This window comes from Amaranthus tricolor, chromosome 7 (genome assembly GCF_026212465.1).
Source record: "Amaranthus tricolor cultivar Red isolate AtriRed21 chromosome 7, ASM2621246v1, whole genome shotgun sequence".
In the NCBI taxonomy this organism is placed as follows: domain Eukaryota; kingdom Viridiplantae; phylum Streptophyta; class Magnoliopsida; order Caryophyllales; family Amaranthaceae; genus Amaranthus; species Amaranthus tricolor.
Window position 1 is genome coordinate 27,004,595 of NC_080053.1, and position 12,302 is coordinate 27,016,896.

A 12,302-nucleotide genomic window follows, 5' to 3' on the forward strand; every position below is an offset into this window, starting at 1 on the left:
TATTAACTTTGGATGTTAATATTCTGTGATTATTACAGTGGACAATCACTTAGCTGAGTACATAACGGCGGACAATTGGGCGATTGCTAAACTCACTTTCTTTCTTTTACTCAGCTAAGTGAAAACAAACTTCAGCGCTTACTTTTGGATATAAACTTTGACGAAGCTCATGTATGAATTTTTTTTTTCAAAAACTACTTATTTTGCTTCAAAATATCTCAACATCCCATCAACCCCAGCGCCACCCTCTTACCCACCACCTTGTTCCCAATGTAGAATCTTCCAACCGTTCGTCGGAGTCTCCCATATCAACGCACTTTTTCAGCCCAAAGTAACATCCATTTCGATTCCGCTGACCTTACATACCAGCTCCACTATTCGCGGCTATCAAGCCAGGGCGTGCGTAGGTGGTGGGGAGTAGTGGAGGCTAGGGTTAATTTGCGATTTGATTTCATGATCTGAGCAAGAATTTAGGGTTGTGGATGGCGGTGACTGAGTGATGACGGCGATGTTGGGGAGATGGGCAATTGTTTGGTGGTGTGCAACGCTGGGTAATTGAGATGGTTAGGGGGAGGGATGTGAAACCAGTAAACAAGGAGTTGGGAACCAGTAAAGGGTATGGGTGGGGGTTGGATTTTTTTTTAATTTAATTATCTTTTTTTATATAAATGTCTTATTTACAAGGTTACATATTGTTTTGGTTGTCAAAGTTGGTATTATTTATGGTTAATTAATAGTTGATATTATTATAGGGAATAAGTTAAAAGGTTATATTATTCATCGTAATTTTTAGTAATAATTTCAATTTTCGATTGATTATGAATAATCCCAATTTCTGATCTCTTACTCAAGAACATTATTGTCCAAATGATGGCCGAATTTTGCAAGTTAATTATTGCAAAAACAAAAAGAAAAAAGAATCAAAAATCAAAAATATTAAAAATTAATAGTTAGAATAAAAAATATACTTGAATTTTTTATAATTTAACATTATCTTTATTTTTATATTTATTTATGCAAAATGATTTGTTATATATGTAACAGATTAACTTGGTGCATTTTTAGCAAGCACTCCTCATAATTAAAATTATTTATGTTTAAATAAAAGTTGAGATTATTGTAGGAAACTCACTAAAAAATTGGAATATTTTGTGTTTTTCTATTTATTTATTATTATTATGATTATTATAAGATAGATGTAGTTGTATAAAGTAAAAATAAAATTTTAAGAAATAAGTACATTTGTTACTAAATATTTTTAAATTTTTTATTTTAAATAAAAATAAATAATTAATATTTGAAGTATAAATATACAAAAAATGATTATAATAGTTTTTCTTAATGATCAGATATGATTGTAAGTTTGTAACTACACTAACAAAATCAATCTATAGCACCACATAAATCAAATTATTATGGATAAAGGTACAAGGTGAATATGAAACATTGACATTTTCGTATATGACCTATTTGGGTATTCATATACAGCCTCGCACCTATGTACAACATTGAAAACAATCATCATCATCATCTCCACTATATCCCGCTTATAGGAAAAACTATAAGTAGAGTCTTATGAATAAAAGAAGACAACAATCCGTATTCATAAAGAAAAATGCAGCCAAAGAGTCCTTTGGCTCAAGAAAGATTCTCATAGAAAATGCTTTCTGCAAGTCGACATCTTTCGCCACAAGTCCATAAGCTTAACCTTTAACAATAGTTAACAAATAAGTATAAATCTTTCAATTAGGTTAAAACATTCTAAGCGTGTCTGATCAAACATCAAAAATAAATTCAACAGCCAAAACATATCAAAAAGGAATCAATATATACTGGCATGAGTTGAGTAAAAAATTACTCAAAACAAACACTTTACGGTTAAGGTATGAGGTATGAGTATGTACTTGGTTTCTAACACTACGCATGCTTTAGTAAGCACTAAATGACTAGCTAAAACATCAGCCAAAGACTTCTCATCAAGTAATCAACAGCACAAGTCCATAATAGCATCCATGATATCCCCATTGTTAGCCTTGAGTGCGGTGAAGGCCTCACCCCAAGTAACTCCAGCCTGTGTCATGACATCCTCAACGTCCTTGGGTAAGAGTCCTGCCTCATAAACCTTCGCATCATCCTGGACCATTGCAGAAATATCAGGCTTAAAAATGACATTGCTCAAGTCTGGAGCCTTGAACTGCTGTGCTGGCTGAATTTCAAGTTGTGAACTTATGTCTTTTTTCGTTGCCTCACCAAAAAAGATATATGTTTCTGTTGTTGGACACATGAACACAACGGGCTTTGAGATGACTTTTAAATCCTGATAGTAGAAAAAGACCCAACATTAAATTGAGACGACAAAATTGAAAGCTTTGTTACTTGCACTCAGGTACTGACGTCGGACACTTGTACATGTCCATGTGTCAGGTACGTCTAGATATTCAGTTTTATGCTTAAAATGAAGTGTCTAAACATATGATTGTCCGAGCATCAAGGATCGTACATGAATAGGTGAAGCAAAATGAATAGTCAGAGTAACATGATTGAAAGTAAAAGGCTCCAACATGAGAATAAGACTCACATTCTTTTCATTCCTGAGAGTGACTCTGCTGACACCAGTAATGGGATGCATACCAAGCTTCCGCATGGCTTTTCGAGTCTTCTTTTCACTCTTGCTTATTATCGTAGATTTATCACTGGCATCTCCATCACTTGACACTGTAAACCAAAAGAATAACATGAGTTTACAAGTAGATCAAAAGGTCCAAGTGCAAAATCAATGTGAACACTAGCAGGAGTGTAGTTAATGATTGTAACAACTATGATATAAGGCAGATATAATTATAAGTATGAGTTTATTAATACTCATACTATCATTCTCGAATAGTAAGAGTACTATATAGTTACAGGTTTATAATCCCACAATTCAGCTCCACATACCTTCTACATCATCTTCACTGTCATCATCTGTGTTGTCATCCTCTTCGTCGATATCCTCAATCATAAGCAGCTCATTATTATCCTGCCCAATCAAAAGCAGCAAAAACATATCAATAAATCACAAACATAAATGTTATCAAACACCAGACAGCACTTAACAATAATAAGAATTTGATCACAATAAATAAAAGCCTAATGCATTACTAGAAGTATATCACGATATCAAACCTTCCAACTTTATCCAAAACCCAAAATTCTTCAGATATCTAAATATCTTTATTTTCTTGCTGTATCAATCAAGTCCAACTGTTTGTTACAGGTTCCTAAATCCTACATAATTCGAAATATAAATTAATGTTTTTAACTTTGTAGCACCAAAATTATTAACTCTTCCTAAAAGGCCTTTCGCTCCACTATTACCAAACACACAAACATTTGGATACTAGCCAAATGGAAAAATCCAAAATTATCATTTACAAAGCATTTCTTCAATAAAACAAATAACGACGCAGCAAACATTTAATTCTCAGAAAATTAAAGAACAGTTTCAACAATCGTATCCTGAGAAATTGAAGGATCAACTTTCTAAATGCATCCTTTAAAGAAAATAAATCTTGGCTAGATGATCAATTAACTGATGTTCAATTCCTTCAAAGAACAATAATAAGGATTGAGAATGCCATTACAAAGATTGAACAATAAGGAAATCATTACCAAAATGAAACTAGTACTCAAGCAAACCATGAATCAAATCACCATATCCAATCAAATGACAAGAAGCGAACACAGTAAATGAAAGCAAATTCGGAAATCGAAAAGCAAGTATATTGAATAAATCAAAAAGATTTAACAAATATTGAGTCTCAGTAATTTAAAATTGAAACATGAATCAACAATTGGAAAACACAGAAATCAGATTCAACAATTACATAAAATTAAATTGAGGTGATCGAGGAAGATAGAACAAATATACATCGATTTTTTGCTGTCCGAGTAGAGCCGAGAGCTTCTCTTCTTGAGTCTGGTTAGTCATGGTGATTGTAGTAACAGAGGAGTTGCGAAAAACCCAAAAAATCTCTCTTAGGATGAAATGAAAGAAAAGGCTTCGACAACAGTCGATCCTGGTATTTATAATTTATGTATGCCCACATGCCAGTGGCTTCGCTTCCCGCTAATTTACGTTTATTCTAGAATCTTTTCCCTTATTATTGCCCTTTATAAAAAAAAATTCTCATTGTGCATCAAAGAGAAAATTCATTCACTGAATACAGTCCAGTTGCTATTTCAATTAGCGGTTTAATGCTTGAGTTTTTTTATTTTATTTTTGCAAAATACAAAACTGCTAGCTTAAGTGGCTGTTCACCTGGATTTTGTTTTGACATAAACTGCTACTTTGAATGGCGGTTTTGCCTGGGATCACAAAAACCGCCACTTTGAATGGTGGTTTGGTCTGCAGAAGCAGGATTTTTTTTGTTTTACTGCTTTGTTTTGACAATACTGAATTGGGTTTTCATTTTTGAAATTATTTCGATTTTCCTTGGACATTGGGTAGTAGCTGTTTTTACTGTTTCAATATTGGATGAGTAAATTGGGGTTCTTCGTTTTCCTCAAATGGATTGATTTTGTTGGGCGTTGGCCTCATATTGTCGAGATTAAGGCGTTTTATTGTTGTGGATTGATTTTGTTGGGATTGTTGTTGATTCTAAATGAAACACAATGCATAGATTTTGGACATTGAGCCAATAATTATCATCGATCTTGAAATGGATTGTTGTTCATGTGTAAACTTCCATTCATTTCGGTTGAGGACCTCAGTAATTATCATCGATCTTGTAATAGATACTTCGGCTGTTATGGAATGTATACCAAATTGGACCACTTTAAAAGAGGCAAAATTGGCTGAAATTGGGATTGGGAAAATAGAGAAGACACTTGCAATTGATTTGCTTGATGCAAGTAACATCTTTGTGCTGAAAAATGTAAGGATCTACACTGTACAATGCAAGGCAGATCATGACACCTCTTTGTTGTAGGATCAATTTAACGTTTTGGGATGAACCGGCACATGTAGCTAACCAACATTTGCAGAAAGGTCAGCAGATATATGTCTCTGCTCGTCTGTTGTCAGTTACCGTTGAAAATGAAGATAGGAAACAATAGACTTACTACATGGTTATTCATATATGACTTCAATTTTAAAGCTTACTGATTGCTTTGAATAAAGATTTTAAATATGCAGACGCATAATTCATGATAATCGACACAAGAGGAGGAAGGAGAGGAGTGTGTGCTTGATGCTGTGCCCGCTGACCTGCTGCCTAATATACTAACACAACACCGCTATATTAAGTGGCGCTCTACTTATAATATATTTTTTTTCATATTATAAGTAAATTGTCATTTCATATGGCAGTTTTAGGTTCACTGATTTATTATTTTTTTTTGCTTTAATCGAAAACCGCCACTTTGTATAGTATTTTACCTGTACTCTTAACCATAAACCGTTTCTTATGATAGCGGTTACCTAAAAAAGGGAAAAAAATTGATTTGGGTGGATGTCCTACGTGGACAGTACCCAGGGAATTAAGTTTCCCCTCAATGCAGAATGGACAATATTTATCCCATTCACAATATTTAGGAAAATGGCTCTTTATTCTAGAATAATTCAACCGTTTATTTATTATTATTATTATTATTATTATTATTATTATTATTATTATTATAACATAGAAGTAGTTATATAAAGTAAAATATAATTTTAAGAAATAGGAGTAAGTACATTTTTTATGACATATTTCTAATTTTTTATTTTAAATAAAAATAAATGATTAATATTTGAAGTATTAAAATACAAAATTATAAGTTTTCTTAATGATCTGATATAATTGTAACCACATTAACAAAATCAGTGTATAACACTACATAAATCAAATTATTAGGGATAAAGGTACAAGGTGAATATGAAACATTAACATTGTCGAATATGGCCTATTTGGCTATTTGTATACAGCCTCGCACTTATGAACAACATTGAAAATAATCATTATCATATCCTTGTATCCTGCTCATATGAAAAAATTATGAGCAGAGTATGAGGAGCGGAGGAAGACGACAACTCATACCCATAGTAGAAGTAGAAGATACGGTCAAAGAGTCCCTCGGCTCAAGAAAGATTCTCATAAAAAGTGATTCCGACAACTACTCGCAAACCTGCATCTTAAATCATAAGCTTGAACTTTAAAAATAACATAAATAAAAGCGCAATATATGAAAGGCAAGGAATAAGGATAGCAATAAGTGGTGAAAGTATCACTAATCTAAGACATGAATAAGGCGCTTCCAACTAACCCTATACTTAATCGGATCCCCAGAGAGGTGTAACTCATACAAATCCATGTTTATATGTTCTTCCTATGTTCTCTTAGGTCTTCCTCGACTTCTCCTATCCTTCACTATGATGCTTTTCATGCTTTCTCACGGGGTGTCATAAGTCTTTCTCTGCATATGCCCAAACCATCTCAATCTATTTTCACGCATTATTGCAAAAAACGGAGCAACCTCTAACTTCTCTTTGAACTCATTATTTTTGATTATATCCATCATTGTGTGACCACACGTTTACCTGCATTCATTTTATATTCAAAAGTCTACTTACGGCTCAATATTACAACTATGTTACACATTCAATTTATATAAATTAACCAATTACACATTCGCGCATTGGATAAACTATGCTATAAATATTTTCCTACATGTATAATTTAATTTATATTAATTAACTAAAGTTACACATTCGTGCATTGAATAAATATTCAGTTAATTTATTCATCAATACACTCGAGCACAGCCGAGCAGAGATTGCCACCTTTGAGATTGACACGTCACAATACGTAGTCTAGTGTACAGTCGATCATTTCATAACCAATTTGGGGAATTGCGATCCACAACACAACCGACAAGACCACACGGCTCACATGTTTGTGATCTGGACCCAAGAATCAAGAAACAATGGAACAATCCACCCCAAAAGCCACCCCTATCTGCTAGTATAAGAAAATTTCGTTTGTCATATGCTTATATGTAGCACTAAGGCTAGAAAAATCATTTGCCATCTCAAAATTGCCAGAAACTAGTGGATTCAAACCATGAGCCAATCAAAGAAGTGCTTTTCTGCATCACTTATACAATGATCTCAAAATTTTCAATAATATTACAACTGAGAAAGAAACAGACTCAAAATTCCTTAAATTTTAACACCATAGATCCTTCAGGTAGCACAAAATGACTAACTAGAACATCAGCCAAAGACTTTTCATCAAGTGGTCAACTCCATAATAGCAGAAACGATATCTCCATCGGCAGCCTTGAGTGCCTTGACCGCTTTACCCCTAGTAACTCCAGCCTGTGTCATGACCAACTCAATGTCTTTAGGTTCAACTCCTTCCTCATCAACCTCCTCATCATCCTGGGCTGTAGCGGAAGTTTCAGGCTTGGAAATGGTATTGTTCAAGTCTAGAGTCTTGAACTGCTCTGCTGCCTGAGTTTGAAGTTGTGAACTTAAATCTTCAATCTTTGCCTCGCCAAAGAACACATATGTCTCTGATGTTGGGCTCTTGAACACATCCGGCTTTGAGACGACAAACAAAATCTGATCGGACAAAAAGATACGACATTAATTAGAGAAAACAAAAATGACAGTAAAGGCTCGAACAAGTAAAAATGACTCACGTTCTTGCTTTTCCTCATAGTGACTCTGCTGACACCAGTAATAGGCTTCATTCCCAACTTCAACATGGCTTTTCGACTCTTCTTTTCACTTCTGCTTTGCTTAGACCTACCACTGGCATCTCCATCTGCCCCTGTAAACCAAGAAGATAACATGAGTTTACAAGGAGATCAAAAGGTCCAAGTGCAAAACCAAAGCAAACATCCTCAAGGAGTCTAGTTAATGATTGGGACAAGTATGACTATTGATTATTAACAATAGATATGACATGCCGCACTGCCAAAGGCCATCAGACAATCATAATGGACTCGCCTATTTAGATATAATGCAGCACAACCTGTGCTGTACTATTCAAATTAACGGTTAACATCTAAGAGGGATCAGCATGCTGGCAGCTTACATCACAGAAACGTAATTTGCTAAAGCCTAAAACTAATAGCAAGCTCGAACATTGGGAAATACAGAGGATATAGTTTAATCCACTCCAGTGTAACACCATTACTCATTACAATAAAACTAAAAAAACCAAATCCAATTGTACAAATAATATAGATACACTCCATGGAGTTAAATCAAGTAACGGGTACTTCTTTCACCTATATCCTTCACTTCAAATATCAATTCAATAATAAAAGCATCATTTCAAACATCTATCATGTCAGAAAATTAATACATACCAAACCAGCAATGCCAAAGAAATACAAAAAACTAGTGTACAAGTCTACCGTAAAACTTTTGTAAAAAGCACTCATATTTACAGGAATATATGCCCACAATTTAGCTCCACTTACCTTCTACATCATCATCATTGTCATCATCAGTGTCGTCCTCCTCAACATCATTGTCATCCTCAACAACAGGCTCATCATCCTGCCCAATCAAAAGCAGAAAACAAATCAATAAATCACAAACATAATGTTATAAAACACCATACAACACTTAACAATACCAAAAAGAAAGACCAAAAATAAAAAAAGCCAAATGCATGATCTTATTTCATAACACCAAACCCTTCATGTTAAATCCAAAACTCAAAAATCTTCAGTTTTTTTGCTATCCTATTTTCTTGTTATTATAATCAAGTCCAACAGTTTATTACAAGTTCCTAAATAATTCAAAATATAAACAGTTACTCTTGTGAGAGACCGTCTCTCAAAGAGACGACCTCAAAACAAGAAGCCCACGTTCTTATTTTCTCTTTAATTTGTATCAATTGGGTTATTTAGCACAAATCTAATGCATTCCTCATAGAGACCGTCTCTCACAACAATTTGCAAATATAAATCTAATTTGTAGCACCAAAATTAACAACTCTTCATAATAGGTCATTCGCTCAACTTAAATGGACACAAGACATCAATACACAAACTTTTAGATAATAGCCAAATGAAAAATCCAAAATCCATGACGCATTATTGCATAAAATTTCGTCAATAAAACAAATAAGGCGGCAAACATTTGGTTCTCAAAATATTAAAGAACCAGTTCATAACAATAGAATCCTGAGAAACAGAAGGAGCAACTTTCTAAATGAATCCTTTAAAGAAAAATGAACCTAAGGCTAGAAGATCAATTAACCCCTGTTCAGTATTCCTATTTCATTCATGGAAAAATAATACTCCTTGTGTCTCTATGAAACAGCTCCATTTTTGTAGTCCCTCTCTATCCCTCTAAAATTGCATCAATTTCTATTTTTGGTAATTCAACTCATTTACTATTATTTCTTATTAAGAAATAAACGCCACACCTTCTTTTAATCTTATTCACACATTTAAAGTCTCTTTTGCTATCATCTACATATTTTAATCTCGATCCATTTAATATAAATAAAATACCCCCTTAAAATTCACAATTTTTTCTCGCATTCTTCAAAGGGAGTATTTTGGCCAGCCCCACTCAATTTGAACCGTTCCAATTTTTCGCAATGGTTCCACTCTATTATTTTATCCATCTGAAAACCTAATCTCTATTCCACTTGTATTTTGTGTTATTCTCGGGCTACAGATTAATTTTTACCCTAAAATTTTTGGGTGCTTTCTCAAGGGGAGAGAGGGAGTAATGATTGAGAAAACCATTTAACTACTACATAACAAACCATGAATCAATTAAAATCATGATAAAAAGGGCCAGATCCAACCAAATGACAAGTAAAACAGTAAGTGAAAGCACATTCAGAAGCAACAAACATATCAAAAAGAATTAACAAAGATTGAATCTCAGTAATGGAATAACCGAAACATAGATTAACAGTTAGAAAACTTAGAAATCAGATTCAATAATTATATACAATTAAATCGAAGAAGTGAGGAAGATAGAAAAATATACAGTGATTTTCTGCTGTTCGAGTTGAGCAGCGACAAGCTCTTCTTGAGTTTGGGTAGTCATGGCGATGGCGGTTGTAGTAACGGTGGAGTTGTGAAAAAGGAGATAAATAAGATGCGAATCACAAAAACCCTAAAACCCCTCCAAGGATAAAAGCAATAGATTCGACAGCGCAACAGCAGATATCGTCGTACTTATTTATGCCCTGGCTTTGCTTCGTCGCTCATTTACAATTCTGACCTTATCTTATTTCAGTTGGAACAAATACCGTTTTTTAGTCAAAATTGTGACTTAGAGATGAATTCTCACATAATCCTCTCATTCTGAAACTCCTACAACTACCTAGTTTCCTATTGTTATTTAGTTGGATTCTTCTTCTTCATTCATTTTAATTTTCTAATATAATTGATTTATATAATGCGACATACTTAAATTATGAAAACATACTCAGAATAATTCAATTTTTTTACTGATTTCCCTATCATGGTCTCAATTTTTTATTAGACATGAATATTCCCAACTATAAAGAGTGTTTGTCAAGAACGCACTAAGGTAGCTTCTTACCTATACAATAATTTGTTTTGTATACAAAAAAATAAGTAAATACAAAATTAAATTGTAAAAAATTATAAACAGAAATCTAGTAAGTTTATTTTTTAATTTTAGCTTTTAATTTTTAGCAATTAACTTGCAAAAACCAATCACCATTTGGACAACAATGTTCATGGATAATGGGACATTTGTTTTTTCACACTATCTAATGCACTTATTTAATGTTTAATATCTCTTATTATACATAACGAAACATTATAAAAAGTGCATATTAATAATATTTGCATTAAGACGAATTAAACAAGATCTCACTCGACTATGTTATAATTTATAGATTACGAATAAAATACAAATTAAGAATAATAAGTGAATAGTGTCAAAAACTAAATGTCCTATTGTTTATAAATAGAAGGGAGTATAATACAAATGGGCACGACGGAGAAGGCATGTGGACAACAGGAACTCGACTTGCCGATCATAAGAGTGGGTCGCAGCCTCGTGGACATCCCGTTGCCACCACTTTGTGGTTCAACACAACACATGAACCATAACAGTCTGCACTCTGCACGATTTACATGTTGTGTCATGTCACAATCTATTGTTTGATGGTGGCCGACTTAACTCATTACTGTACATGGCATTACTGTACATGGCATGCTAGGCACACCCACATGATCCGGTGGCTTGACACCTTCCATGCCAGTCTAATTACTATTTCTAACTTACTAGTTACTACTTACTACATAAGGTGTTTAGCCTATTGTTTATAAAATTTTAAGAATGAGCAACGAAACTTAGGATGTGATATTTTGATGCAATAAGAAGAATAATATTTGTTTTTATTGTGTGTTGTAAATATATTTAAAATATATGAGAAAAATTACAGGTATTAAATTAGGAATTAAGGTTTATTAAGTTATTCTTTGATATAAAAAAAAATTCTCAACTAATTTAAGTTCGTTAAAAAAAATGTATAATAACTAAGATGGACGAGAAGAGTACTTTCTCCACCTTAATTCAGTTAGTACACATATTTATGTACTTATTCAATAAAAATTATAATTTAACATAAAAAAGTTATAAAATATTGTTTTTGCATGGAGATGAATAAAATCAAATTTCATTTAACTATGTTTAAATAAATACAAAATAAAAATAATTAATAAATAATGCCAAAAAAACATATGCGACAACTAAACTGAAACAGGGGACCATATACTACACTAAACTATCCTTCCTTTGTACCACTTGAATTTGCTTTGCATCATTTTCATATTTAAAATCAATCCATCAAACCACCATATTTTACACCTTCAATCACATTTGAACATTAAAGCTCTCTTTTGGTTTCATCCTTCACTTCCACTATTATCAGACCACCACCATATTTTAATGGGAAAATTGCAAAAAAAAAAAAAAAAACTATCCTTTGCTTGATTCGCCGAAAAAAATCCAACTATTATTTATTTATAAATAAACTCATATATTTATTGTAATTGCTTAAAATAAACCCAATTATTATTTATTCCTAATTATTAGTTTATAAAAAAGCTTTGAAGATGTTATAAATAAAGGTTGATTTATTTTTAGCAAATATACCTAATAGGTGAGTTTAATTAAAAATAAATAATAGGTAATTAATTTTTAGCAGATCAAGCAAAGATTAATTTATTACTAACTAGGTAGTGCCCGTGCAATGCACGACTATGTTAAATTTTTTGACATAAGAAATTAAAATTTTATGAAATAACTTTTGTATTATAAA

The 12,302-nt window shown here is 32.8% G+C and overlaps 2 protein-coding genes across 3 annotated transcripts; both read right to left on the bottom strand.

Annotated features, from left to right (window-relative positions):
* Positions 1–1,534: 1,534 nt before the first annotated feature.
* Positions 1,535–5,053, bottom strand: LOC130817316 (nascent polypeptide-associated complex subunit alpha-like protein 1). Of its 2 annotated transcripts, XM_057682947.1 has the most exons (5): positions 3,911–3,989; positions 3,166–3,267; positions 2,938–3,019; positions 2,579–2,715; positions 1,535–2,317 (listed from the first exon to the last, which is right to left on the bottom strand). In XM_057682947.1, exons 3-5 carry the CDS (start codon positions 2,999–3,001, stop codon positions 1,985–1,987), a joined length of 534 nt encoding a protein of 177 aa, XP_057538930.1. In that variant the 5' UTR covers positions 3,002–3,019; positions 3,166–3,267; positions 3,911–3,989; the 3' UTR covers positions 1,535–1,984. The 2 variants fall into 2 exon arrangements, with proteins under 2 accessions (XP_057538930.1, XP_057538929.1); XM_057682946.1 differs by lacking the exon at positions 3,166–3,267 and having other exon boundaries at positions 1,536–2,317; positions 3,911–5,053.
* Positions 5,054–7,083: 2,030 nt separating this feature from the next.
* On the bottom strand, positions 7,084–10,280 carry LOC130817318 (nascent polypeptide-associated complex subunit alpha-like protein 1). The gene is made up of 4 exons (XM_057682951.1): positions 9,989–10,280; positions 8,455–8,533; positions 7,666–7,796; positions 7,084–7,585 (listed from the first exon to the last, which is right to left on the bottom strand). Exons 1-4 carry the CDS (start codon positions 10,046–10,048, stop codon positions 7,253–7,255), a joined length of 603 nt encoding a protein of 200 aa, XP_057538934.1. The 5' UTR covers positions 10,049–10,280; the 3' UTR covers positions 7,084–7,252.
* Positions 10,281–12,302: the final 2,022 nt, after the last annotated feature.

Excerpts from the sequence above, each read along its gene's own strand:
- LOC130817316 (XM_057682946.1), bottom strand. The coding sequence starts at position 3,970 with ATGACTAACCAGACTCAAGAAGAGAAGCTCTCGGCTCTACTCGGACAG. Across the intron at positions 2,716-2,937 it reads CAGTGAAGATGATGTAGAAG|TGTCAAGTGATGGAGATGCC; the intron begins GTATGTGGAGCT and ends TTTGGTTTACAG. Across the intron at positions 2,318-2,578 it reads CTCTCAGGAATGAAAAGAAT|GATTTAAAAGTCATCTCAAA; the intron begins GTGAGTCTTATT and ends TTCTACTATCAG.
- LOC130817318 (XM_057682951.1), bottom strand. The coding sequence starts at position 10,048 with ATGACTACCCAAACTCAAGAAGAGCTTGTCGCTGCTCAACTCGAACAG. Across the intron at positions 8,534-9,988 it reads TCGAACAGCAGAAAATCACT|GATGATGAGCCTGTTGTTGA; the intron begins GTATATTTTTCT and ends TTGATTGGGCAG. Across the intron at positions 7,797-8,454 it reads CAATGATGATGATGTAGAAG|GGGCAGATGGAGATGCCAGT; the intron begins GTAAGTGGAGCT and ends CTTGGTTTACAG.